General features: G+C 43.5%; 1 protein-coding gene across 1 annotated transcript in view; it reads left to right on the plus strand.

Moving 5' to 3' along the window:
* Window positions 1-25,996, plus strand: part of PCM1 (pericentriolar material 1) — an 83,936-nt gene that overhangs the window by 26,083 nt on the left and 31,857 nt on the right. The window contains exons 13-23 of the mRNA XM_060246420.1: window positions 369-523; window positions 961-1,178; window positions 2,070-2,218; window positions 2,592-2,721; window positions 2,990-3,097; window positions 4,826-5,016; window positions 5,777-5,962; window positions 7,881-8,103; window positions 17,804-17,949; window positions 21,335-21,531; window positions 24,502-24,685. Of these exons, the coding sequence (XP_060102403.1) occupies window positions 369-523; window positions 961-1,178; window positions 2,070-2,218; window positions 2,592-2,721; window positions 2,990-3,097; window positions 4,826-5,016; window positions 5,777-5,962; window positions 7,881-8,103; window positions 17,804-17,949; window positions 21,335-21,531; window positions 24,502-24,685 (1,887 nt within the window). The remainder of the gene's footprint in view (window positions 1-368; window positions 524-960; window positions 1,179-2,069; window positions 2,219-2,591; window positions 2,722-2,989; window positions 3,098-4,825; window positions 5,017-5,776; window positions 5,963-7,880; window positions 8,104-17,803; window positions 17,950-21,334; window positions 21,532-24,501; window positions 24,686-25,996) is intronic.

Below are 25,996 nucleotides of genomic sequence, written 5' to 3' on the forward strand. Positions count from 1 at the left end.
GTTGATACCAGCTTCTTGCCTGATATTAGTGTGAAGAGTTCATTTGTATAACATTGTCAGTGGAGCGCATTAAATGTAAGTAAATGCAAGAAAAAGAATAGTAGGTAGTGTTGCACATGAACGTTGTTACAAATGTGATATTTTTAAAGGGGAACTGATATTCTGAATCATCTCTTGCTTGCTGTGATACAATCCACTACATAAACAGTTTGAGCTTTCTAGTTATCAAAACAAAGATAATGAGCCAAAAAATGTTCTAGTATAAGATTTTAGATAAGTTATTTTGTGTTTTTAATTACTTTCTTGTATATTTGAGTTTTTGTTTTTGTTTGGGAAGGGATACATTATACACCATTTTTTCCTCTTAGAAATCCTCAGGGCACCAGTAGCTGGGGAGAAATAAATTGCAATAGCAATTTGCAGTGTGGGACAAATAACCTAAATGGAAGGCATCTTAATACAGCTTGTGAAATAAACAACCGGTCTGCTAATGTAAGAACGCTGAACATGCCCTCAACCTTAGGTATGTCTCAAAATAACCTCACTGTGTTTGTATAGGCAAAAAAAAGAGAGGTCCCTCTGGTTGCAGTGATTATTTGAGAGTATTCAAGTCATTTGGCTTTCTTTTTGTTTTATGCTTTGAAGACTAAAAAATAGATGTCTTAATATTCCAGGGAGTCTTGGCATAATCCTAACATGAGACCGAAACTTTAGTACTGTTATATGAAATTAATGGGGATTAATTCCAGATCAAGGTGCTTAAGATCATGCACAAGTCTTCATGAAAAGTACAGCTTTGTGTTAGAATCACTAGCAGTTAATTTCAGGTGGGTAGCTGTGTTGGTTTGAAGTAGAAAAGCAAGTAACACCTTACAGACCAGCAGAGTTTCCAGGATACAAGCTTTGGAGAATCTGTGCTCCCATCATCAGTTAATTTCAGTGACTTTGCTTTTCTTTCAGACTGTCATTATAATAGAGAAGATGATGAAGATGCAGATATACCACAAGGTGAGGAGGATGGCGAAGCTGATAGAGCCAGCGAAGCTTCCTTATCCAGTTGCAGAAGCAGTGTGGCTGACGATGCTCCAGTAGACGTGGAGTTTGAGCAGAAGATCAACAGACTGATAGCAGCAAAGCAGAAAATTAGACAGCTTCAAAATCTTGTTGCTATGGTAAAGGTATGTTTTCTTTCTTACAGAACTTTGTATCTATTCCATTATGGCCACTTTAATTTTTAAAAACCCCAAATTTGAGGGGTCTTTTAGTGCATTGGGTAAACTGTGATTTGTTCAGACCTGGTTTCATCTGTAAGACAAAATACTTCTCCATATTACGGTATACAAATGTAGGCCTGCAAAACTTGTGTGTGGGGGATTACATTTCCCCCACTTTTTTTGCCAGGTGCAGTACAACTTGCAGGCTGTGCTGATAAAACCAGCTGGCCCTCCATGGCTGCTGGCCTCCTTGCCAGCAAGCAAGACCCCCTCCAGTTCCCCAGGCTGCCACTGAAGCCAGGTGGCCTTCCGCTGCTGCTGGCCCAACTGTGGCTACTGGCCTCTTTGCTGGTGCGCACCCCCCCTTCTAAAAAAAAAAGAGATTGCTGAGATACTTGTTGCAAAAGCTGCTCGTCTCTTCATCAGCAAGCCAGCCTCCCCTAAAGATCCACTGAGCTAATGTCGTCTAGAATGCCATCCTCTTCTCCAGCAACCCCACCTCCCTCCCCAAGATAGCTGAGCTATTGCTGCTGTGCCTACTGGCCCCTTTGCTAGCAAGCCCACCTTTCCTGCAAAGATTGCCCAGGCAACGCTCTTTTCTGGGAGGGGGGATTTAAACACTTTGTGATTTTTTTTAATGCTTTTCTGATTTTTCTGCAAACCTGTGAAGTGCCGCACATTTGCAGAAAATTTTGTTTTCTCTTAGTGTGGGCCCTATCCACAGATTTAAATATTCAGAGATCTGCTCACTCTTGAGAAACATATATAGATTTTTTTAACACTTGCAAAAAATAAGGAGGCGTGAGCTTGGCTGTGGCTTTGGTACCATAGCTTTGAAGACACTTGCTTTTCTAGGATGATGATGTTGAGCCAGAAGCTGCAGTGAGGGATAACATGGGTGAATTCCTTCTGGCTGAAGAGGAAAAAGAAAAGCAGCAACCAAACAACATTCGAGTCAACACAAACAAGTCACAGAAAGGTGTGGTACTGAATGAAAAAGCAAGGTATGGCCTCTTTCACTTGTTTTAAAATTTTTGATAACACAGACTCACCTGCTGGATTTAAGGGATGGGTTCCAACCTGTTCATTTCCTCCAATTCTGTTTCAGAGTCCAAAAGGTGGTGGTGGTGGTGAAGGCCACTAGCAAGCTATTGCTCGTGGGTGGGTGTCCGTGAGAGTAAGGAGCATTATAAAGCCTAGAGACTTTGAAAATAAAATAGATTATAGAAGATTAAACTCTCATTCTGTTGTGTTTTATATTTTAATGGTTCCCATTCCAGATTTATCTAGATTTGGAGGCTTCCCATTTCTTTCTCAGCATGATTTGTTGTAAAATTCTTGTTCAGGAAGATGTTAATATGAGTGATTTTGTTGTAGGGAAAGATTCTATGAAGCCAAACTTCAGCAGCAACAGAGAGAACTTAAACATCTTCAAGAAGAGAGGCAGAAGCTGATAAAGGTTCAGGAAAAAATCCAGGTGTTGCAAAAAGCTTGTCCAGATCTTCAGGTAGGTAGATTGCATTAGGCTATGTTGTAAGAAGGAAAGAGACAGCCCCAGTGGCTGTTTTCTGTGAATTGTGGTTTCTCATTGGAATGTTGATCATGCAAGCACACATTCTTTTTTATATGACATTAATAAGTGTCTGCTTGTAACCAGTCCTTGCAGCTGCAGAGGTAAGTTTTGAAAATATCATGAGCAGTAGAAATGCTCATGTTAGAATATTTATTTTGCTAGAATTATGTTTAATTTCATCATGATTTTTTTAAACTTTTAGTTGTCATCTAGCCTGGATAATGGTCTGGGTAATGCTTCGACACCAGTTGTTAATGAAACCAGCACAGCAAGCAAGGCTGTGGAAGAAGCAGCTGTGGCTGACAGTGAGGTATTATGTGTTAATGACAACATTAAGTTTTCTTTCACAATTTGGATTTATTTTCATTATTTATTTTTGTCTTTACCATTGTAAATGGCTGGTAAATTTGCCTATATTTTTAATAAAACATCCATGTCAAAATGTTGACATTTGAAAAATTAAATCTGGGTAAAAACTGGAGCTCTGGGCTAGTTGTGTAGTTGTAGGGAAGCAAAATAATGGGTACATGATAAGGAATTTAGACTTACAAGGATGGAATCCTTAGAGGGTGGGACAAAGTAGCACTAATAAAGTGCTGATATGTGGTTGTAGAGTACAGGAATTTGAGCAACTCATCATTAATTTTGAGTTTACCATTTTGAGCTGGTAAATTTTTTTGGAGTCGGGTATATGTCTACCCCTCCCTTATCCCATCTAGTCATTTCCTTTGCTTTTTAATTCTCCTACAGCACAGTCTATGACTGTCTGAATGGTAGCATGCCTTCCATACTGGTCTCTAGCATCCAGATGTGTAGTTGTGAGTGTATATGAATGAAAATAAAAATCCTTAATTATATGTAAGAACTTGAAATAACACATACTGATTTATGTTTTCTAGCAGTTTCAGGTATGAGCCTTTTGAGGAGGTGCTTTTCCAACTTATTCTGCCTGGTTAGCTGGCAGCACAGTTCTTGTGTTTCTTCTGCTACAGCAGTCTTAACACCAGGGCAGTGGGGTTGGTTTTGCAATTGCCTTCCCATCAAGAAAATTTCCTCTATTTGAGGCTCTGTTGGGACCTGCCTTGGCCCACTGTCTAAATAGAGTGGAACCAATTGTGTAGGAGGTGGTTCCTTCTGCAGTCATACCATGCCAGAGGCTGTGGGCATAGGAGGACCCTCAGAGGGAAGCCCCAAGGCTGCCACATCAGTATAGATCAGAGTACCAGTTACTATGTCCTGCTAAGGGGGAAAAACCTTGACTTTTGAGTCCAGCAGGATTAGGGCTTCCACTGCACTAAGAGAGTGCGGCTTCTCAAGTCCTGTAAGACTCCTCAGTTGAAATCTGACTTATTGGTTCTCAGGATCACTTTGTGCTGCAGCATGGGCAGTGCTAAATTTGAACAAAGTGTAATCCTCCAGGTCCTTGCTTATCTCTCAAGTTCCTCAATTCCATGGTTAGCTCCTACAGTGTTCCATTCTGAGCTGAGAGTCTTTAACCGTGTGAGTCTCTTGAGTTAATGATGTCCTAGTCAGATGAAAAACAGGACAAGATCTTGTGAGGGCATGGGCTTTCAAACCCTCTTCCCATATCAGGGAAAATCTACCCACTCCTGTTTTTAAAGAGAAAGAGAGAGAGAGATCCATATCAGTGTAAGAAAAAGTTTGCTGTTCTGCCTTCTAGATGAGAGAGCCAGCACATTTACCGTAGATAGCAGACTTAGAACATGAGAGTGTGTGGAAGAATGACTTTCTTGTTGAAGATTATGTTCTATGGTTAGGGATTATTTCAGCTGTTTACATTTTCCTTTGATTTCATAGCCTTAAGAGGGGTGGGTTCTTTTTCAAACCCTGCCTCATTGGCTATAGGTAAGCCACTCCCCTTATTTTAGTGAGGACCCTGATTATTGCCAAGAGGAGGCATCTTTTCCACTTGTCAAGACTATCCCATATGGAAAAAATTGAAAATGAAAACTTGCAGTTACGACAGTGTTCTTCCAGTTCATTAAAATATTATCTCTCAACCTTTCATTTTAAACAGCTTTGGACTGAGATGCGCAGACATGAGATTCTAAGAGAGGAATTGCGGCAAAGAAGAAAGCAGCTCGAAGCTTTAATGGCTGAACAGCAGAGAAGAAGAGATCTTGTTGTTACCACACTGGGTGGTGCTGAATCCATTAGAAGTGATGGATCCGAAGCTCAGCGCACTCCTCAGCAAAGCAGAACAGAAAAGTGAGAGACTAGGTGTTCGTGCTTCATAACTACTATAAACATTAAGTTAATGATAGAAATCTGTTGAAAAAGGGAACATTTTAGAAATACCTTGTGTGCCTGTATGTGTGCATACGCACACACTAGTGATTGGGATGTTCTATATGGAGTCAGCATCGCTTTCTTCATTACAGTGGGTCAGCTCCTGAGCTGATTACTGCCATGACATTGTTGGCCCTTTTGTGTTTTGCGTTTCATTGAGAATGCACCAATCAGTTGTGCCAGTACTTAAGAAGCTAATATAAATGAACAGTTTATAGTATACCATCCATCAGAACTCAGTCAATGACTATGGGTAGTCTCATATACTTGGAAGAAGCTTTTATTCAGGTATCTTTAATCTCAGAAAACTTCAGTGAGTTTTGTGTAGTCATTATGTGTGCTGAGTATCCAGGCTGATGGTTATGTAGCTGGATCTGCTGCTATCCGCTACTGACTGTTTGGATAGACAGTACACTGTTAGGTTGTGAAGCGTGAAAATGTGTCCTGTTTGCAAAGTCCTCCTAGAACGTTATGAATGGAAAACTGGACTACATGATGCTTCTTCAGTACCACTTTGGTTTTGCAGAACTCCTAAAAGAAAGGGAACAGATGTAAGGAAACATATTTCAAAACTGTTGGAAGTACATGTTAATGACTGTATGTGGTATAAAATTACTGGTGTGATTTCATTTTGCTATGCTTTAGCAGCAGAATTACTTCTTTTTTTGTGTGATACTAGAACAATGGCAACATGGGGAGGGTCCACTCAGTGTGCTCTAGATGAAGATGAAGGAGATGAAGATGCCTATCTTTCTGATGCACTTGGTCAAGCAGAGGAGGAAGAAGAGCAAGAATCTAGTTCCAATGAGTTTTCCATGTGTCCCAATGTAGATCAGAGTGCATATTTTGCAAAGGATAAGGACAGGTTAGTTGCATATTCTTATCATAGGCAGCCTTTAATATTGAAGTTGAAATAAATTGCTCTTACTTTAATTAGGCAGTATTCCCTTTTGCCAGTCATTAAATTGTTTGCACTAATGTATTTTGTACTGTACTGTGTTTTTAATGGCTGTAACCTTTGAAATTTAAAGGTGCATGCAGTTCTGGCTAGCAACAGTGATTGATGCAACAGTCACCTCAAGATTGGATTACTGTAATGTCCTCTACATGGGGCTGCCTCTGTGCCGAACCCGGAAGCTGCAGCTGGTGCAGAATGCGGCGGCTAGGCTGTTATTAGGGCTCCCGAAATGGGAGCACATACAGCCAGGGCTGCGCGGACTGCACTGGCTGCCAGTTATATACCAGGTTCGTTACAAAGTGCTGGTTATTACCTTTAAAACCCTATATGGTTGAGGACCTGCCTACCTGAAGGACCATCTCTCCCCATATGAACCCCAGAGAGCACTGAGGTCAGCTGGGAAGAACCAGCTGTCTATCCCTGGGCCGAAGGAGGCAAAATTAAAGAACACCTGTACATGAGCCTTCTCCATTGCAGCTCCGCACCTATGGAACCAGCTCCTGGAAGAAGTGTGGGCCCTGCGGAGCCTCGAACAATTCCGCAAGGCCTGCAAGACCTTCCTTTTTGGGATGGCCTTTACCTAACTGAACGACTGATAATTCGCCTTAAGTGATTCCGCCATAGTATTTACACCTAACAGAGTAGCACTGTAGGAATGTTAATTTTAATTGGAATGTTTTTAAGTGAATGTGATTTTAAAACCTGTTGTATAATTTATTGTATGGATCGATGTTGTTAACCGCCCTGAGCCTGCTTTGGTGGGGAGGGCGGGATATAAATAAAATATTATGTTGTTATTATTATTATGCATCAACTTTGCTTTTCTTTGCTTTTATGCAGTAAGCTGAATTTTGTTGTTGCCCAGCTGCTTAAACCTGTTACCAAAGTGTGGTTGGGAAGGCATGCACATGTGTCCTAGACATGGGTCTGTGATTGAGACTCACTTCCCAGTTTGGTGTAGTGGTTAAGTGTGTGAACTCTTATCTGGGAGAACCGGGTTTGATTCCCCACTCCTCCACTTGCACCTGCTGGAATGGCCGTGGGTTAGCCATAGCTATCACAGGAGCTGTCCTTGAAAGGGCAGCTGCTGTGAGAGCCCTCTCAGCTCCACCCACCTCACAGGGTGTCTGTTGTGGGGGGAGAAGACATAGGAGATTGTAAACCGCTCTGAGTCTCTGATTCAGAGAGAAGGGCGGGGTATAAATCTGCAGTTCTTCTTCCCAATCCATATGGAATTCACACTTGGGGATAAAGGAGAAGCCTTCATTTTGCTGCCTCAGTCCTGTCAAAAAAAGGAGGTGCTGTCTTAGGTTTCATTCCCAGGTCAAAGGGATGGTATACAAGCACTAACCAGGGGGCTGTTTAATAATTTAAGGCCCCTAGACAAGACTGGAAGAACCAGTGATACATGGAATGTGATGAAATCCAGGAGCTGTATTGAGAGGAGTAATTGGTTTTCAGGCAATCACAGTAACATTAGGGCTTCGACAAAAGTGCTGAATACCTGTATTAAAATATAAATGCTCCAATATTGCATATGTAGACATTGCACAGCATGTGCCACTCATGAATGGGTGGGGTGAGGCCAACAAGGTAGACTAAAGGAGGCTTGAAACTAAATGAAAAAGAAAAGATTATTTTTCCCAGGACTGGAGAAGGGGTGGGTGGGGGAAAATCCAGATGATCTTGACCTGTTATTTGCTCTGTACCCAAACTTTTACTTTCTGAGCGATACTAAAGATCAAAATCTCTGTGAAGCATTTTTGTACTGAACACAGATTTTTTTAACATCTAAAGTCTTTGACATAGCATTCTTTATTTCTAGCTGGAAGAATCCTCGTCCTCTTTCAGCAGATGGAAATTACCGTCCTCTGGCTAAAGCAAGGCAGCAACAGAACATCAGCATGCGGCGGCAAGAAAACCACCGCTGGATGTCTGAACTTTCATACGTGGAAGAGAAAGAACAGTGGCAAGAACAGACTGACCAACTGAAGAAACAGCTTGAATTCAGTGTTAATATTTGTCAAACTTTAATGCAAGATCAGCAGGTGAGATGGAAAAAACTTTCATTTCTTTCCTATTCCTCCATTTCCCCATCCCTGAGTTGTCTGGATTTGATCCACGTTGGATGCCACATTAAAGACTGGAGAGGTTAGAGGAAATCACTCATTGTGTTTGCTTGCATCATTTCAGCTAGATTCCCTTGAAGATGCTAACTGGCTGTTTGAAATTTTGTAGCCACCATGTGTAATTAAATTACTGTCCTTTTAAAGTATATAAAAACTGGCCAGAGAATATTAACTTTTGTGATTTCCAGATAAACTTATGTTGCATGAGGGATCTTTTAAATCTTATGCAGGGATTAGCCCTTCCAGGAAAGGGAGTTTAGGCACCCATAAAATCCCATAATTTTATTCTTTTTGTACGTAAGCTTCAGCGGGGAGAGTGGGATATAAATGGAATTAAATAAATAAACAAGAACTTTACCTTCTTTAACAAGAATTTTAACTTCCTTCAATTCCTTGAAAATGCACTCCAAAATTCCAAAAGGATATAATGTAACCTAGATTGACCTAACCTAGATTAAAACAGGAATCTAGCATAAAAAAACTAATGGCAGGCAAAAAACAGTAATCTCATCAGTCTACCAGAAGAGGTCAGCAAAATGCACACAAAAATGGTCAAGGTGAAAAGGGCCTTTTTCACTTCAACAAGGCTGGTGCTTCTGGTCACCTGAAAAAGAGAATGAGGAAGAGAGGCTTGTATCCCCTGTCACTGATTCCCTGCTGAAGACCTCTCATTTTTATACTTTATTCAATTTAGCTGCTGATTCTTCTAACCCAATCAGGTTGCTGCAACCCATCTTGAATTTTGACCAATTTGCTGACAGTCTTTCCAAGAACATTTTGGCAAAAATTGACATATACTCATCCAAAAACTATGAGAAGACATACCTGCCCTTTTGGAGAAGACATACCTGCCCTTTCCCTGGTCAGAAAGCCCCCCCCCCAACATTGCTGGGTCAGATAACTGTCTGAAGATGACCTCTGTAACAGTTCTAGGCTGTAACTGTCATAGGACCACTTTATCTGGTTCAGTACTGTGATGTGGCTAATCTCCTGGCAGATTCCACTTAGAATCAAACCTTTGGTGATAGCTACACCTTCTTCACGTTCATTGTTTCCCCCAGAAGATATTCCTTTAGTGGTTTCTGGCTTCTAACAGTGATAGATACAGTAATGTATTAATGGCAGAGTATGTACATCCACATGACATAACTTTGTAGAATATAGAATAATTTCCTGGTTACATGCAAGCATATTAAAATGTACCATAGAAATAAAGATTTCAGATGGACAGGAGAAAGGGTTTCTCTGGGTTTGCTCATGCTTCAGCAGTTTGACATATATGAACATATGAAGCTGCCTTATACTGAATCAGACCCTTGGTCCATCAAAGTCAGTATTGTCTTCTCAGACTGGCAGAGGAGGTGGAGGAAAGGAAGCCCTTGGCTCTTGCGGGTCACCATCAGGTACCCCTTCTTACTCAAAAGAGTCACCCACGGCCCTGCATCTAGCGATGAGGGCTATCCTGACTGCAGACTACCAAAAAGGTGGGGGCACCTTTCTGTCGTTTTTTTCCAGCCTCTGGTGGTGGAAAGTGCTGTCAAGCTGCAGCCGATGTACAATGGCCCCAGAGTTTTCAAGGCAAGAGGCAAACAGAAGTGGTTGGACATTGCCTGCCTCTACATAGATGAAGAAGACTGCAGATTTAGACCCCGCCCTTCTCTCTGAATCAGACTCAGAGCGGCTCACAATCTCCTGTATCTTCTCCCTCCATGACAGACACCGTGAGGTGGGTGGGGCTGAGAGGGCTCTTTCAAGGACAACTCCTAGGAGAGCTATGGCTGACCCAAGGCCATTCCAGCAGCTGCAAGTGGAAGAGTGGGGAATCAAACCTGGTTCTCCCAGATAAGAGAACCAGGTGTGTCAGACCTGCTGTGTCAGACCTGCTTCGGGCACTCTGATTATCAGACTCTCTGGCTTTTGCTTCCCAGTTTCTGTTTGGACTTTAACATTGGCTATTGGATCACCGGTATGGACATGATCAAAATCTTTTCTCATGAATGGGATTTTTATTGTATTACTTCAGTTTAAAAAAACACTTTCCCTATGGAACTTTTCCTTGCATAAAATCCATCTAACTTGGCAAAATTTGTTCTTATTCAGCAGGATGTCCTACAGCTAGAGGTCCCACTTTCTAGAACTTCAGCTCAAATCAGCTTAATTGATCATTAACCAGATCTTCTTCGTGATCTCTGTGCAGTCCCACACATGGGTACTGTGCTCAGCCACCCCTAGCTCGGAGAATTCAAAAGCTCGCCTCAGGCGTTTCTTTCCGGCACATTCCTTGCCCGTCCTGGGGAGTAGACATGCTCTTCGTATGCCTTGGATGGGGGAGGAGCGAGCCGCCGACTCAGTTTCTTCTTTACTGCCGCTTCATCAACACCTCTTCTCGTTGAGCTCCATCTTTCGTCGTTCCCTCAGGCCTTCCCTTTGTCTTCGACTGGTATCATTCCATTCCTCCTCCTTCTTGGATCTTTCTAAAAAAACAAAAAAACCTTGTTTTTCTTCTACTTTGGATTTCCTCCCTTTTTTCCTCCCCCACCCCCCTCAGCCCCATACCAAGTGACTTGTTCCAATCTCAGGGTCGACCCTTCAATTTGAATATCCTTGACACCCACAGATTTTGAGATGTGGCAATCTCTCTGCGTTATAGGGAGTCATCAGTGCAAGTCTCCGGGGGTTTTCAACCCCGTCGGTCTCATTTTCCACAGTGCCAATACCCTCCGTCTTACAGAGACATGGCTACACATAGGATCACCGGTGTTCGTTCTCGATCTCTATCCTGGTTTCGATACTCTCCTTCATATGATGCTGGTTACCGTGGTTCCCCTCAATCCCACCGTGATCATTAGCAATCGGATAGTCCGTTTCCATCTAGGTCTCCCATCTCCTAGAGCGCATGGCCATCAACACCGACACCACTATTTCTCCCGCTCTCCATCCTCGGAAGAATACTATTTGTCACGGTATCTTCAGTACTACCCTCGGTACTGTGGTAATCCATCCCAGTACCATCAGAGTCCTATGAAATGGTCTCCAATGAGACATTGTTCTCCACTTAAGCATCAGTCACCTGGTTTGGCTCCAGAGCATGAGCATCCACCTAGACTTTCTCCAGTTCAACCTAGATGCAGCCTCTTCAAATGTGGTTTTTACATACCTTTCGACTACATCGTCAACACCAACTGTCGACTCTGCATGTTCCACTCAAAGTCAGAGACTGCCTACTGTGATGGACAGAGGATGCCAATCTGATCTCGGGCAAACCTTTTCTACTGTCTTCTCCCACAGCAAAAGTGATGACGGACGCTTTGAAGCGGGGTTGGGGAGCTCACTTCGAAGATCTCACTGTCCAAGGCACTTGGATGACCAGGGAGAGCTCACTCCACATCAACTGCTTGGAGTTGTTGGCAGTAGACCAGGCTCTATGCTCCTTCCTCCCATCGATTCGAGGATTGCATGTTCAAGTAACGTCCGACAATCTCACAACAGTCTTCTACATCAACAAGCAAAGGGGGGGCAGAATATGTGACCTAGCAATCTCCCTGTGGGCCTGGTGTATCAAGAACGGTATCTTCCTCACAGCCATCCATCTACCTGATGTCAACAATGTTTGGGCAGACGCTCTCAGTCGATCCACAACCACGAATGGTCTTTGAATCGCAAGTACCTCCTTCCTGTCTTTCAGAGTTTCAGATATCCTCTAGTGGATATCTTTGCATCACCAGCCAATGTGAAGTGTGCAAAGTTTTACAGCAGAGGTTTTCAAGATGCCTTTCTCCTTAAATGGTCGGGTGGTCTGCATTACATTTATCCGCCAATACCCCTCATCACCAGGACCCTTCAGAAAATTCTTCACGATCGAACAGACTACATCCTGGTAGCACCATGGTGGCCTTGACAGCCATGTTTCACCATGTTAACAGATAAAGTATAGAGTGCTGTAGGGGATCTTTATTCAGATACTCTGGGAAGACCACCCCTCAGGGACAAAGACACCAGACTTCAGATTCTGAAATATATATATATATATTGGAAATTTATTTAAATCTTAGTTACTGCAGCATTACATGATTAAATGATTACATGGACTCATGGGTGTGTGTGGTTACATTACCCATGGTTGCATAGCTTCTTAGTTACATGGTTATAGTCTTTCCTATGCTCAGGTTCCTTAGCCTATTATATTTAGTAAAAGCAAAGCCATTGTAAAGATAGCAAAAAGCATTTCATCCTCACCTCTCCTATGGCTTCAGGTGGTTGTCCATGCAGAAGTATGGAGGGGTCTTGCTTCCCAAGAGGCTTCTCTTAAACTCAATGTTAACTAGCTAACTGACTGACCAACCGCACCCTCCTTGATAAGCCCAATTATACCTTTTCCATAGTATCCACCTGTTTCCTTTCTGTCCAATCAGAATTCAGGAAGCACCCCTTTACTTCTATACAATCAGAATCCAGAAGCACCCCTTTTCTTCTATCCAATCAGAATCCAAAAGCCAGATTCCATCATCTTTTGGCTGGAAAGCCCCCCAAACCCCTGTTACATAAGAAACCACCTATTGTTGCCAAATACTTATGCTAATTAGTACTAGATAGGCCGCTGAACCCTAAAGGGCAAAAATCCCCATCTGGGACCAACAACTTCCCACGAAAGCCTGGGAAGCCCCCATCTTGGGACAAACACTTTCCCATGAAAGCCTGAGAACCCATCTGGGACAGAGACTTTTCCATGAAAGCCCGATAACCCATCTGGGACAGAGACTTTCCCATGAAAGCCTGAGAACCCATCTGGGACAAAGACTTTTCCCATGAAAGCCTGAGAACCCTATCTCACCCATTCTAATCAATACCTTAATACACATACATCATAATTAAGCATAATATCATAATATATCATAATGAAATCACACGTGAGACCGGGAATATTGCCATATGTGAATATATTATATATATATAGAAAAAGGGAAAGGCTATGTGTGTGTGTATATATGCAGAGAACTACATAAAGGCCACAAAGATTCTATATAGCCATATACTTGCCCTGCATGATTTCCTAACCATCAGATTCATTATAGTTCCCTAACCTATTAAGAAAGTCTAACAAATCCATTTAATAAAAATCTCTCCTCTGTGTCCCATGCCTGAATTCCTGACAGGCTGATTCCCCATTTGGCTCTCTCTCTCACCCCCCCCTCCTTTCTCCGTGTCACTACAGTATTGGGGTGATTGTTACAGGAACCCCTCTACAGGAGACCATTTCAGCCTCCTATCAATCTCATCTCTTCCCCAACAGGGTATAGACAAAATCCATAACATTCTATAGGATTCAGGCTGCTTTGCAACATTTCTTCACGCTGGATGCATTGGAGCCCCATATAAGGGCATTGTCAAAGTCCTTTTCCGAAATGAGATTAATAGACTTGTTTTCCCAGATCCTCATTAGGACATGCGTTGAGGACACCAGATGTCCTGGGACCAAGTTGTTTACAACATTTTTGTGCAACTATACAGTCACATACCAAGATATTGACTCCACACATATCTGGCCATTTGCTAAGTATAAAATGTATTTTCCCCAGATAAGTTCATCCATCGGCCAGCCGCTTTTTGTTGGAGAAATATTTTGGGACCCTTCAATAAGAACAGTCATATAGAAACATCATATATAGGTATAAGAAATCCAACAACCAGACTACTCGTTCTCTCTCGCAACCTCCATTACCGGTTCCCTCTGACCAAGGATCTGTTGTCCCAACAGAACGGGAAAGTGCTTCATCACAATCCAGCCATGCTGAAACTGACAGCCTGGAAGATCCACTTCTGATGCTTCCCCCTTCAGTTCGAGAGGTTATTATCAATGTGAGGAAGCCGTCTACCTGCCGCTCCTACCATTATAAATGGAAACGTTTCTCTATTTATGCCTCCCTACACCATTTTGCGCCCCAGTCTGCATCGATTTCGGACATACTGACTTATATTCTGACTCTCCGTGACGCTGGTCTAGGATTTTCCTCACTTAAAGTCCATCTGTCTGCCATATCAGCCTATCATCCTATTAATGGGCAGACTGTTTTCTCAAATTCCATTACCAAGTCATTTTTGAAAGGACTACTTTGTGTACATCCTCCAGTTAGAAACTTCCTTCCTGAAGTTTGTCCTTGGTTCTCTCATGCCTTATGCAGCTTCCGTTTGAGCCTATGGCCTCTATTTCTCTTCACTTACTTACTTGGAAGAAGAAGATGATATTGGATTTATATCGCGCCCTCCACTCCGAAGAGTCTCAGAGCGGCTCATAATCTTCTTTACCTTCTTCCCCCACAACAGACACCCTGTGAGGTGGGTGGGGCTGGAGAGAGCTCTCACAGCAGCTGCCCTTTCAAGGACAACCTTTGCCAGAGCTATGGCTGACCCAAGGCCATGCTAGCAGGTGCAAGTGGAGGAGTGGGGAATCAAACCCGGTTCTCCCAGACAAGAGTCCGCACACTTAACCACTACACCAAACTGGAAGACTGCATTGTTGGTAGCCCTAACTTCGGGGAAGCGGGCTAGTGACATTTGCGCTTTCCGTACAGATTCACCTTATACCGTTTTTCATAGAGACAAGGTGGTTTTGTGTCCCTACCTTTCTCCCTAAAGTTCTATCACCGTTTTATTTGTCTAGTTCTACCCTCCTTCTTTCAGGATCCTAAGGATGCAGGCCAAAAGGTGTTACATAACCTAGATGTCCATAGAGCGTTAGCTTTTTATCTGTCTAGGACTCGCCCTTTCTGGAAGGTACCCAATCTTTTTGTGGCCTACGGAAAACCCAATGAGGGCACAAAAATCTCAACACAACACCTCTCTAAGTGGGATTCATCTGCAATCTCACTATGCTATGAGCTCACTAAACAGCCCTTACCTGATCCTCTGAAAGCTCACTCCACTAGGGCTGTGGCCACTTCGTCAACTCTCCTTCATGGGGCATCTTTAGAGGACATTTGTGCAGCTGCAGTGTGGTCCTTCCCATCGACATTCATCTCACATTATGTATTGGATGTTCGTGCCAGACGAGATGCCTCTTTCGGCCAAGCAGTTCTTCATTATGTTTTTCATTAAAGCCTGTTCAAAAAGGTATCCTGCAGGTATGATATTTTGGAGTTGGGTTATTTCATGCCAGCACCCTCCATCCTACTACTAGATACAGCTTGTTAATCACCCATGTGTGGGACTGCACAGAGACCACGAAGAAGATAAACAGGTTGCTTACCTGTAACTGATGACCTTCGAATGGTCATCTGTGCAGTCACACATGCCCACCCAGCCTTCCCCACTGCTGGCACAGTTTGTTTCTTAGCGTTCAACCAGTTTGAACCTTTCTGTCTATTTCTATTCTCTTGTCAGTAGCAACTGGAAGAAACTGAGTGGGCGGCTTGCTCCTCCCCCGTCCTAGGCATGTGCAGAGCATGTCTGCGCCCCAGGACGGGCGAGGAACGCACCGGAAAAAATGCCTAAGGCGAGCTTTTGAATTCTCTGAGCTAGGGGTCATGGCTGAGCACAGTACCCATGTGTGGGACTACACAGATGACCACTCGAAGATCATCAGTTACAGGTAAGCAACCTGTTTTTCTGACTTGTTGGGTCAGAAAAAAAATCTTAAATAGTTAAGTTGTTAAAATGTTCTATTCACTTTTCCCATGTTATCTCCTTAGGGTTTTTTTTATAAAGGCTTATGTATATTAGGAATATGAAAGTTAAAACATACCTTATTGCCCACTGTGCCCCACCCCATTCCCTTTCTGTGGCAGCAACTTTACATAGAATCATAGAGTTGAAAGGGACCTCCAGGATCATCTAGTCCAACCCCCTGCGCAATGCAGGAAACTCACAAATACTTACATATTTTCCCCATACTTGGTTACCCTAGCCTGATGGTTTATTTGGGGTAACATAAAATCTGGACTTGTTGAGTGTCTGTGTGTTAGAGCCGCTGCCAGTGTGTTTCATTATGAAGCAGCAAAATGACACATCTCTTTTTAGGCTTGTCCATGTCTATGACTTCAGGTTATTACAACTGGATTCTGTCTAGCTTAGCATTGTCTCAGGCCTTCCTAGTCTAACAGGAGAGTTGGAACTATTACTGAGCATTGCTATCAATGCTACTTTGAAGGATGGAGAGATGGCAGTAAAGTTACATCCCTCAGTAATTACAGGCTAGCCTCTAGTCTCTGTTAACTAGGGAAGACAATTATACATGTGGTACAACAGCTCCGGAGACTGTTGGGTGTCATGTTTTTTATTTCATTTTATCATATTTATATCCCGCCTAACGGGCTCAGGGCGGCTTTTGTTATTGTAGCCACTATTTTGGTTATGGATTGAGACAGCTATAACAACTGACCAAGAATTTTTAAGTTCCTTATGCCAAATGACCCACATTGGCATGATTCTAGTTAACCAATCAGATGTGATGTATGGCAAGTGATGTGACTTGACCAGTCAGATATGTTGCTAGCCAAGTGACTCAGCCAATCAGGTGTATTGCCATAATGAGATTATATACTCTGCAGATGTACAGGGCTTAATGAAGCAAGCACCTTCTTCCACACATGGGTCCTTGCAGTAATGAGATGGAATGCGTAGGCCAAACTTTGGATTTTTTGGCCTTGAAACTGCTAGATCTAATAGTCTAACCAGCACATTTGGCAGCCTCTCATCTTCCTTATCTCACTCTTTGAAGCTGCAGTCAACTTGACCTCAGGTTCTCAGAAAGAGAATTTCTGCTAGGTGTAAGCCAGAAACAATGTCTCTGGAAAGACAAGAGACTTGACAGAGGGTTATCTCTTCATCTCTTCATAATTAGTATCTCTCAGTATTATTAATATCTTTCAATAGTCTTTTTATATTCTGGATCAAACGATATCATTGCAGTGACCTAGATATTAAGTGGGGAATATGAGACTTACTAAAATTGCTGCACTCCCAGAAGGTTGTCATAAGCAATGACTACCCTGTTCTTTGGGGGTTGTTACATTGTGTTCTATAAGGGACAGTTTTGTCACCGTAATTAGCTGGGAGAAGTAATCAGGCAGGTCTGGGTTGGATGTTTTCAGTATTCTGATGATGTCTGACTCTGTTTTGCTAACTCAGCAGATGAGAATTAGTCTCTATTCTTAACCATTATTTGGAGGCAGTGGCTTTAGCAAGCTTGCTGACTGACAGATGGGATTCTTGATATTGAAATGTGTTGAAACAACTGCACTGACTACCAGAGTGTTTCTGAATTGAGTTAAAGGTGCTGGTTTTGAAATCTAAATCTTTTGATGAATAGAGTGCAATATACCTCAGAGAGAATCTTTCGCTATGTGAGGCCCCCACTGAAATATTCTGGTAGGGCCCTATTCTGTGTTTTCCCCCCCCTCCCCAGAACAAAAATAGTTGCAGCAAGGAGCAATGCCTTCATATCCATCTAATTAGTTGACTGATACGTACCTGATATTTTTGTGCTCTTAATCACTCAGATTTTATTTTTAACTTGAATGTTTTTATGTTGTTTGTTGCCTCAAACAGCTGAGAAATTAGAATTTAGTTATAATTTAGTTTGGACTTGAAAAATGTACTGAAGCATGTCTGTCTTTCTTTACAGACTCTCTCCTGTCTCTTACAAACCTTGCTTACTGGCCCATACAGTGTGATGCCAAGTAATGTCGCTTCACCTCAAGTTCATCTCATAATGCACCAGTTGAATCAATGCTATACACAACTGACTTGGCAACAGAATAATGTCCAGAGGTATGCATTTTGTAGCCTACCCTTCTCACAGAAATGATGATACAGAAAAATTGTCTGCTTTATATATTGAGGAAAGTCCTTTCTTGCACTGGAGTTCTGGTGCAGTTCCATACAGGATCAGAAAGCACAACATAGCATTTGTATGCTAATCATTATGTACCATTTACATGGCCATAATAGAAGTGCCGGAGCTTGTTTTGGCCAGAAAATAGCAAAAAGAAAGAGACTTTCACTTTGGTGGCTAGCCTCAAGTTTGGGGGTAGGAGTGTGTAAAAAAAAAAAAAAATCTCAAAAAATCGGATTCGGAAATATACGGGGCCAAAAAATTTGGAATACAGTATATTTCCGAATACTGGTACTTGGAATAGCTGCATATATGGTAGATGTGCGGCTGTTTCCGAATATGTTTGAAATCAATGGCAAAATAGGGTATATTGGAAACCATCTGGAGGGGAGGGGGTTTGAGGGAGAGCACCCAAATTTGCAGGAGACCTGCAGAGGACTCTCCCCTACAAACCCCCCAGGTCCCAAAAAGATTGGGCCAGGGGGTCCCATTCCAGGGGCACCCAAAGAGGGTGCCCCTATCCCACCATTATACCCTATGGGCCATTGAAATCAATGGCAACATAGGGGATAATTAGAGGCTACTGGGGGCAGGGGGTTTGAGGGAGCGCCCCCAGAACTGCAGGGGATCCGCAGGGGTCCCTCCCCTACAAAACCCCCAAGTCCCAAAAAGATTGGGCCAGGGGGTCCCTGTCTTTGGGCTCTCCAAAAGGCCCATTGCCACCAATGCTGGGGAAAGCCCATTAGGCACTTCCTCCACTATAATTGCTGTGGGGAAAGTGGCTCTGGCCAGAGGGAGGTTTGAGGGAGAGGCCCCAAAAGTGCAGGGCAGCTTCAGGGGACTCCCCCGCATGCAAAAAGACTTTACCCATCTGGCCCAAAAAGACTTCACCCATCTGTGGGCACCCCAAAAGGAACACTGTTCCCAATGGTGAGAAAAAACCAATTCAAGCCACTTTCCCCACTGTACTTGTCGTGGGAAAAATGGCTCTGGGGAGCAGGGGGTTTTGAGGAGAGCCCCCCAAACTGCTGTGCAGCTTCAGGGCACTGTCCCACACAAAACCCACATGACCAAAATAAAATTGGACCAGGGGGTCCAGTTCCTGGGGCACCCAAAGCCAAACCTAACTTCACACCAGAGAATCTCTATGGGACCCAAATGTACTACATCTGTCTATCTACTCTATGAACCCTGCTGGCTTGGAACCAATATAAACCCAGTTGCCAATGTCAGTGCCACACAAACACAATCTGCTTAAGGTCTGCTCTGCAGATCTGGCTGCAGCAAACCCAGTAGTCACGCTGCCTTTTATGAGAAACCTAAAATCTTTTTAAATCACCCCATCTGGCCTAGTTGAATTTTGAAAGAAGATAAAGCCGTGAACTGGATTAATTTGTTTTTAAATTTCAAAAAACACAATCCCTAATAACACCCTTACTAGTGGGGCAGCCTATTTAGTGGCCCTAGCCAAACCGAAAGCACCCTCAGACTCCAAAAATAACTCTATAAAAACATGAAAGTGACCCAGCCCACACACCAACCAGAGTTAATTTAAAAAAACCAAAACGTGACAGAAAGAAACTTAACTTTTAATCCTCCCACCCCCAAAACCAGAACCAGGAAAAGGGACAACAGGACAGGATGCAAAACCAGCAACAACAGAGAATAGATCCAAATAGATAACTGAGAAAAAGCCAAAAAACTCAACTTAAAAAAGTGACCTTTTTAACAATGAAAAATAGGCCAAACAGCCTCCCCCCACAAGAACCAGCAGAGAAAAGGAACAACAGCAGCACAACACAGCAGCAACAAATCAAACACAGAATCCTTTTAAAACAGTAAAAAACTTGACTTTTAACAATGCAGGAACTTTACCACCACCCCCCCCCCCATAAAAACCTTCACCCTAACCCCAAGAAATCTAAGCCACCCAAATCAGGAAAAGTAAAAGGACACTGCACTTTTAAAAGTCCTCTCACTAAAGTAAGATATGGGCAAATTGGCAGCCCCCCCCACCCCAGGTCCCCACCCCCAGCAGAACCCCCCTAAGCCCAAATAAGCTACCCAGTACTCACCCACCCAAATCTGGATAAGTAAAGGGACTCTGAGTCTTAAAAAGTCCTTTTACTAAATAAAATAAAAACAAGAACCCCAAGACTGTCTTACCTTAGATGTCTTCTCTTCTTCAGGCAGGTCAGGCAAGGCTGAGAGAGAGCAGCAGCAGCTGAGGCCAAGGGCCAGCACAGCACAATAATAATAATACTTTTTATTTGTATCCCGCCCTCCCCGCAAGCAGGCTCAGGGTGGCTCACAACACGTAAATACAGTATACAATAAAACCATATACAATAATTTCAGTTATAAATTCATACAATTTCAGTTATAAAATCATCCTTAAAATCATTAAAAATCATTAAAAATTACATTACAATCTCTCTCTCACAGCAGCAATGGAATGGGGTCTAGCCAGGCAGAGTCCTTAAAAAGGTTCTCTGGCCCTACACAGAGCAGTTTCAAAAAATAGCACTGCTCTGTGATTGGCCAGAGAACACTGTTTACCCAAGTAAACAAAAGAACAACAATGTTTCTGATGGTGGGGGGGGGGATTAGCCCAGCCATCAGCTACATAACAGCCCTGCAAATCATGCATGCTTTGAATTGCCTGCTGGGGCTCCTCTTCCCCTCTCTGATCCCAGGGAGGCTATGGGAGAGGTGGGAAAAGGATTCCAAAGGTGGGAAAGGAGGCAAGCAGTTCCCCTGAGGCTGCAGAAGCTCCTTTCCCGCCTTTTCCATGGAGTTCTGTATACGGCTCCCATATTATGACTGCAGATTGGATTCGGAAGTATATGGCGCCGTATACTTCCGAATCAAGGGTGATTCGGTGGTTTCTTCGGTTCGGCTGAACCGAATGCACACCCCTAGTTGGGGGATGTTGGTTTGTCACACATAAGAGCACATGAAGCTGCCTTATACTGAATCATACCATTGGTCCATCTAAGTCAGTATTGTCTACTCAGACATTCAGCAGCTCTGCAGGGTCTCAAGCTGTGGTTTTTCACATCACCTACTTGTCTGGTCCTTTTAACTGGAGATGCTGGGGGATTGAACCTGGGACCTTCTGTATGCCAAGCAGATGCTCTGCCATTGAATCACAGTGCCTAAGGAATGTAAATCCTAAATTCCCTTTTCTAACGAAGAGACTGTACACATATGCCCCAGAAGATGCCGTGCAATAGGAGAATATTAATGCATGTTGAAATGGAACCATGCCTAGACATACTTTTATGTAATTCGACTCAAAAGCTGCTGTTATCTTCACAGGTTGAAGCAAATGTTAAATGATCTAATGCGCCAGCAAGAGCAGCAGCAGAAGCAGAAAAGAACACCAAAGAAAGAGAAAAGCAGCAGGGCCCCACCGCCTCCCTCACCAAATGTGTTTTGTCCCTTCAGCTTTCCTTCCCAAACGATGAATCTTTTTAACATGCCTGGGTTCACAAATTTCTCTCCTTTTTCACCAGGTAGGCCTCTTGGGAGCTGGGAAGTGCAGTGGAATTCACTAGAAATGCAAACTAATTTGTTGCAAACCTTCTCCACTTTAAACCAAGAGGAGAGGCAGAATATAAATGTTTTAATAAGTAAATAAATCTGGGTTTTGCTTTTCAGGTCCCAGATAAACTGTTGCAAGCAGCATTTTTTTTATTTTTCTCTGACAGAAAACCCTTCTGTAGCCCTCCTCCAGTTTATTTCATTATAACTATTAGGCCTTGTGTTATTTTCTGCTCTTTAGCTTTGACCTGTAGAATAAATTTAACATTTATTCAAGTTATAGTTTAAAGTATTATACGGTATTTTTTGCACCATAAGACGCACTTTCCCCCCCCAAAAAAAAGTGGGGGGGGGAAGTGTGTGCGTCTTATGGAGCGAAGGTACCATACGTACCTTCCTGGGGGGGGGCGGTGATCCGCTGACTCCGTCCCGGCGCTTCCCTGCGCCTGCCTGCCTGGCTCCAGCTCTGACGCTTACAGCAAGCGCCAGGATCGCTCCCTCCGCCCTCCGATCCCAGCGCTTGCTTTAAGCATCAGCGCTGAAGCCATGCAAACAGGCAGGGAGAAAGCACGCCGCCCCCTCCACAGCCGGCGCTTGCGAAGTGCTGGGTTTGCGGAGGGGGGGGGTGCTTCCTCTGTGCCTGTCTGCCTGGCTTCAGCTGCTGCTTATAGCAAGGGCTGGGATCGGAGGCAGCCAAGCCTCGGATCCCAGCACTTGCTATAAGCAGAAGCTGAAGCCAGGCACAGAGGAACCACCACTCCCCCCTCCGCAAACCCAGCGCTTCGCGAAGCGCTGGGTGTGCGGAGGGGGGTGTGTGCTTTCTCTATGCCTGTCTGCCTGGCTTCAGCTGCTGCTTATAGCAAGGGCTGGGATCGGAGGCAGCCAAGCCTCGGATCCCAGCACTTGCTATAAGCAGAAGCTGAAGCCAGGTACAGAGGAACCACCCCCCCCTCCGCAAACCCAGCACTTTGCGAAACGCTGGGTGTGCGGAGTGGGGGGGTGCTTTCTCTATGCCTGTCTGCCTGGCTTCAGCTGCTGCTTATAGCAAGGGCTGGGATTGGAGGCAGCCAAGCCTCGGATCCCAGCACTTTATATAAGCAGAAGCTGAAGCCAGGTACAGAGGAACCACCACCCCCCCTCCGCAAACCCAGCGCTTCGCGAAGCGCTGAGTGTGCGGAGGAGGGGGGGGGGTGCTTTCTCTGTCCCTGTCTGCCTGGCTTCAGCTGCTGCTTATAGCAAGGGCTGGGATTGGAGGTAGCCAAGCCTCCGATCCCAGCACTTGCTATAAGCAGCATCTGAAGCCAGGCACAGAGGAAGCACACACCCCCCCTCCGCAAACCCAGGTTTGCGGAGGGGGCGGCATGCTTTTTGCGTGCCTGGCTGGGAGACAAGCGGCGAGATCGCTCCCTCCGCCCCCACCGCAAACCCAGCACTTCGCAGGGAGCGATCTCGCTGCTTGTCTCCCAGCCAGGCACGCAGGCGCGGGGGAAGCACGCAGGCGCCTGCATGCCTGGCTGGGAGACAAGCGGCGAGATCGCTCCCTGCGAAGTGTTGGGTTTGTGGTGGGGGCGGAGGGAGTGATCTCGCCCTTGTCTGCCAGCCAGGCACCTGCGACTTATGGTCCGGAGCGTCCAATGGACCGAAAAATACGTAGTTCTAGCATAATAATTCTTCCAAGAACTGGGAGGGGAAAAGAATATACTAAATTTAAAAATTAGTTTATCTAATAATTTGATTACAATGGCTAGCCATAACACATCTTTAGCATAGCAAGGAAGAATGAATGCCTGTCCCTGCATGGTGCCTGACCTCCATGGACTTTAATTTAAAAGTTAACAGGGTTAATAAAATTTTAATATTAATTATATCAACTGTATAAATGTTGGCAGCCCCTAATACTTCTTTATATATTGTTTAATATGTGTCATTTCCTTTTCTTTCAAATCATTGATATGGCTCATGCATTCTTGCTGCCCTACTAGGCAGTAAGCTGGTTCCAGCAATGCTGAACGTCTTCTTCACATATAAGCTGGTGATTTGTGATGTGCACCTGTTTTCCAGAACAGGATTCCAAACAGATTATTCCCAGTTTGGAATCCTGCTTTGCAAGGAAAGCACAACCCATAGTTTGCCAGTCTTCATGTGACTGTGAACTAAGAGTTGGAAGCCTGGAAATAAAGGAAAGGGGTGGGTGGGAGAGGAGAGGGTCATAAAAGAATGAGCTTGGGAGTCACTTTATAATGGCAAACGTTTGTGGTTACCTTTGAACCATTCCACATTCAGACTTATGATCAGCATCTAAAAAATCAAACTCATTTGAATTGCTAAAAAGTTCTGTCTATGGGAATAGATATGTGAATCCTTTACTGTAAGCGGTGGTCACTTGTGTCTGTATTGGGAGAAAGGTGGGTTAAAAATGGCTTAAAATACATTATGCCATTTACTCTCCTAAAATTGAACATAATCCAGCTATAATTTGCTAGACCACCTCTACATTACCTTGACTTTAAACAGAGGCAAGGACAATTCTCCCAGCTCTTAAACTGCCTGTAAAAAGAGCATGTTGAGATATAGTGTTTTATTAAAACAAGGAATACAGTTATCTGGGGGCTTAATGAATAGAGTGATTTGAGGGCTTCAGTTGTGCCTGAAACCAGTCAAATGTTCCAGTAAAAACATAGTGTGAGTCACTGTAGCTTCTCCACAAAGCAATGTATGTCATCAGCTGCTTTGCTCACCACCTTTAAAATCTCGTAATCTCACATTATTGAGAACAAAGCAGAAATACTATGGCCCTACTTTGCCCCTGTCGTCCTGCCATGAAACTCACTGGGTAATCTTAACAAATCATTCTACTAAATCACAGCTTTACCTGTCTCTTATACGGCTATGAGGGTAAGGTGGAGTAATCCCGTATGTTCTACCTGTTATTTTTGCCACAGGTATCAACTTTGGTTCCATGTTTCCATCTGGTTTGAGTGACTTTTCAAACAACTATGTTGCTCAAACCAGTGAACAACAGCATCAGCAACCGCCCTTAGAACATAATACTACTGGGAAAGCAGAATATATGGCATTTCCAAAGCCCTTTGAAAGTAGTTCCACTGCTGGAGCAGAAAGGCCAAGGTACTGGAACGTCAACTGAACCTTTGTCTATGGGCAACCCTGCATTGGAATCCACATTAAACATACAGGATCGATAAATAGAATTAAAGTTCAGGTCATACTTTTTTATGTACTGTTTTCTGTGATAGTCTATGTTTCATATTGAAATAAGCCCTTGTGTAGTAATGCAAGACTTGCCTTGCTGATTTGCCGGTATTACATGTGTGCCTTTCACCCAGATAAACGATTAAATGGCTTGGCTTGGATTTAGCTGTGCCTGTAAGTTCTGCTTTATTTCCACAGTGCAGCTAACTTCATTTCTGGTTCATATGGGAAAAATACACTACAGTACTCACTTTAGTGCTAATTTGTAAAGTGAAGTAGGATTCAGTAACTACGAAAGCACTGTATTGTTGTACATCCCCTGAAAAGCTATTTCTGAGGGGTGTGGGGCTGCACAGAATGGTGTAAATATGGTGCAAGAAGATGCAGCTGGGGAAGGGAAACTGGCAAAAACCATGCAACAAATTGTGCATGGAATAATTATAACATTCTGTATAAAATATGGGCTTTTAAAAAATATTGTGCATTACAGTGCAATCCTGAAGAGAGTTGCACCTTTCTGAGCCCTGAATGGGTTTAGAAAGGTGTAACTCTCTTTAGGATTACCCTGCAAATGGATTGCATCTGTAACTCTTGATATAGCAGATCTTTGTTCTGCCTTCTGCTTCATGGTCTTTAACAGAGTACAGAAGCCAAGATATATGCAAAATGTGTAAAAGCTCTCCCAGGTACTAGCTTTCAATTTAGTCAGCTATGGACCAGTGAGTTCAACTTCGTTATTTTAGCTGCACCCTTATTCGGAACCACTACCCTGTATGCTGAACCTCTACCCTGAAAAATGTTTAGAGCTCTGGTTCATGTTTATCAGGTTATTTTTTGGTTCAGAGAAGTGTACTGTTATTCTTTTTTGTGTTTACATTAACAATAGTTAACACTGACCTGAGATGGATGCTCTAATCCTGATTTTTGGGACTTGGAGCCTGCCATAGATCTTCACTAATAGAAAGCATTTCTGTCTCTGGAACAGGACTTCCTCACCTCCTCTTCCTCATTGTATCCCAAAATAGTCCTCTCATGCTACAGGTGGCCACCATGAATAGCTGCAGTTTGGGTGGGTTGTGGGGTATCAGTGAAAATAATCTCTCCTCTTAAATTAGCATTAAATCCAGCCCAGTGTTTGACACACACACCCTAGCTTTTAACTATAGTTAACACTGATCAGACAGAATCCTGAACAGCTATAAATCTAGGAGGTGCATTAGTGCATCA

The sequence above is a fragment of the Heteronotia binoei genome, chromosome 9 (genome assembly GCF_032191835.1).
Source record: "Heteronotia binoei isolate CCM8104 ecotype False Entrance Well chromosome 9, APGP_CSIRO_Hbin_v1, whole genome shotgun sequence".
Classification (NCBI taxonomy): Eukaryota; Metazoa; Chordata; class Lepidosauria; order Squamata; family Gekkonidae; genus Heteronotia; species Heteronotia binoei.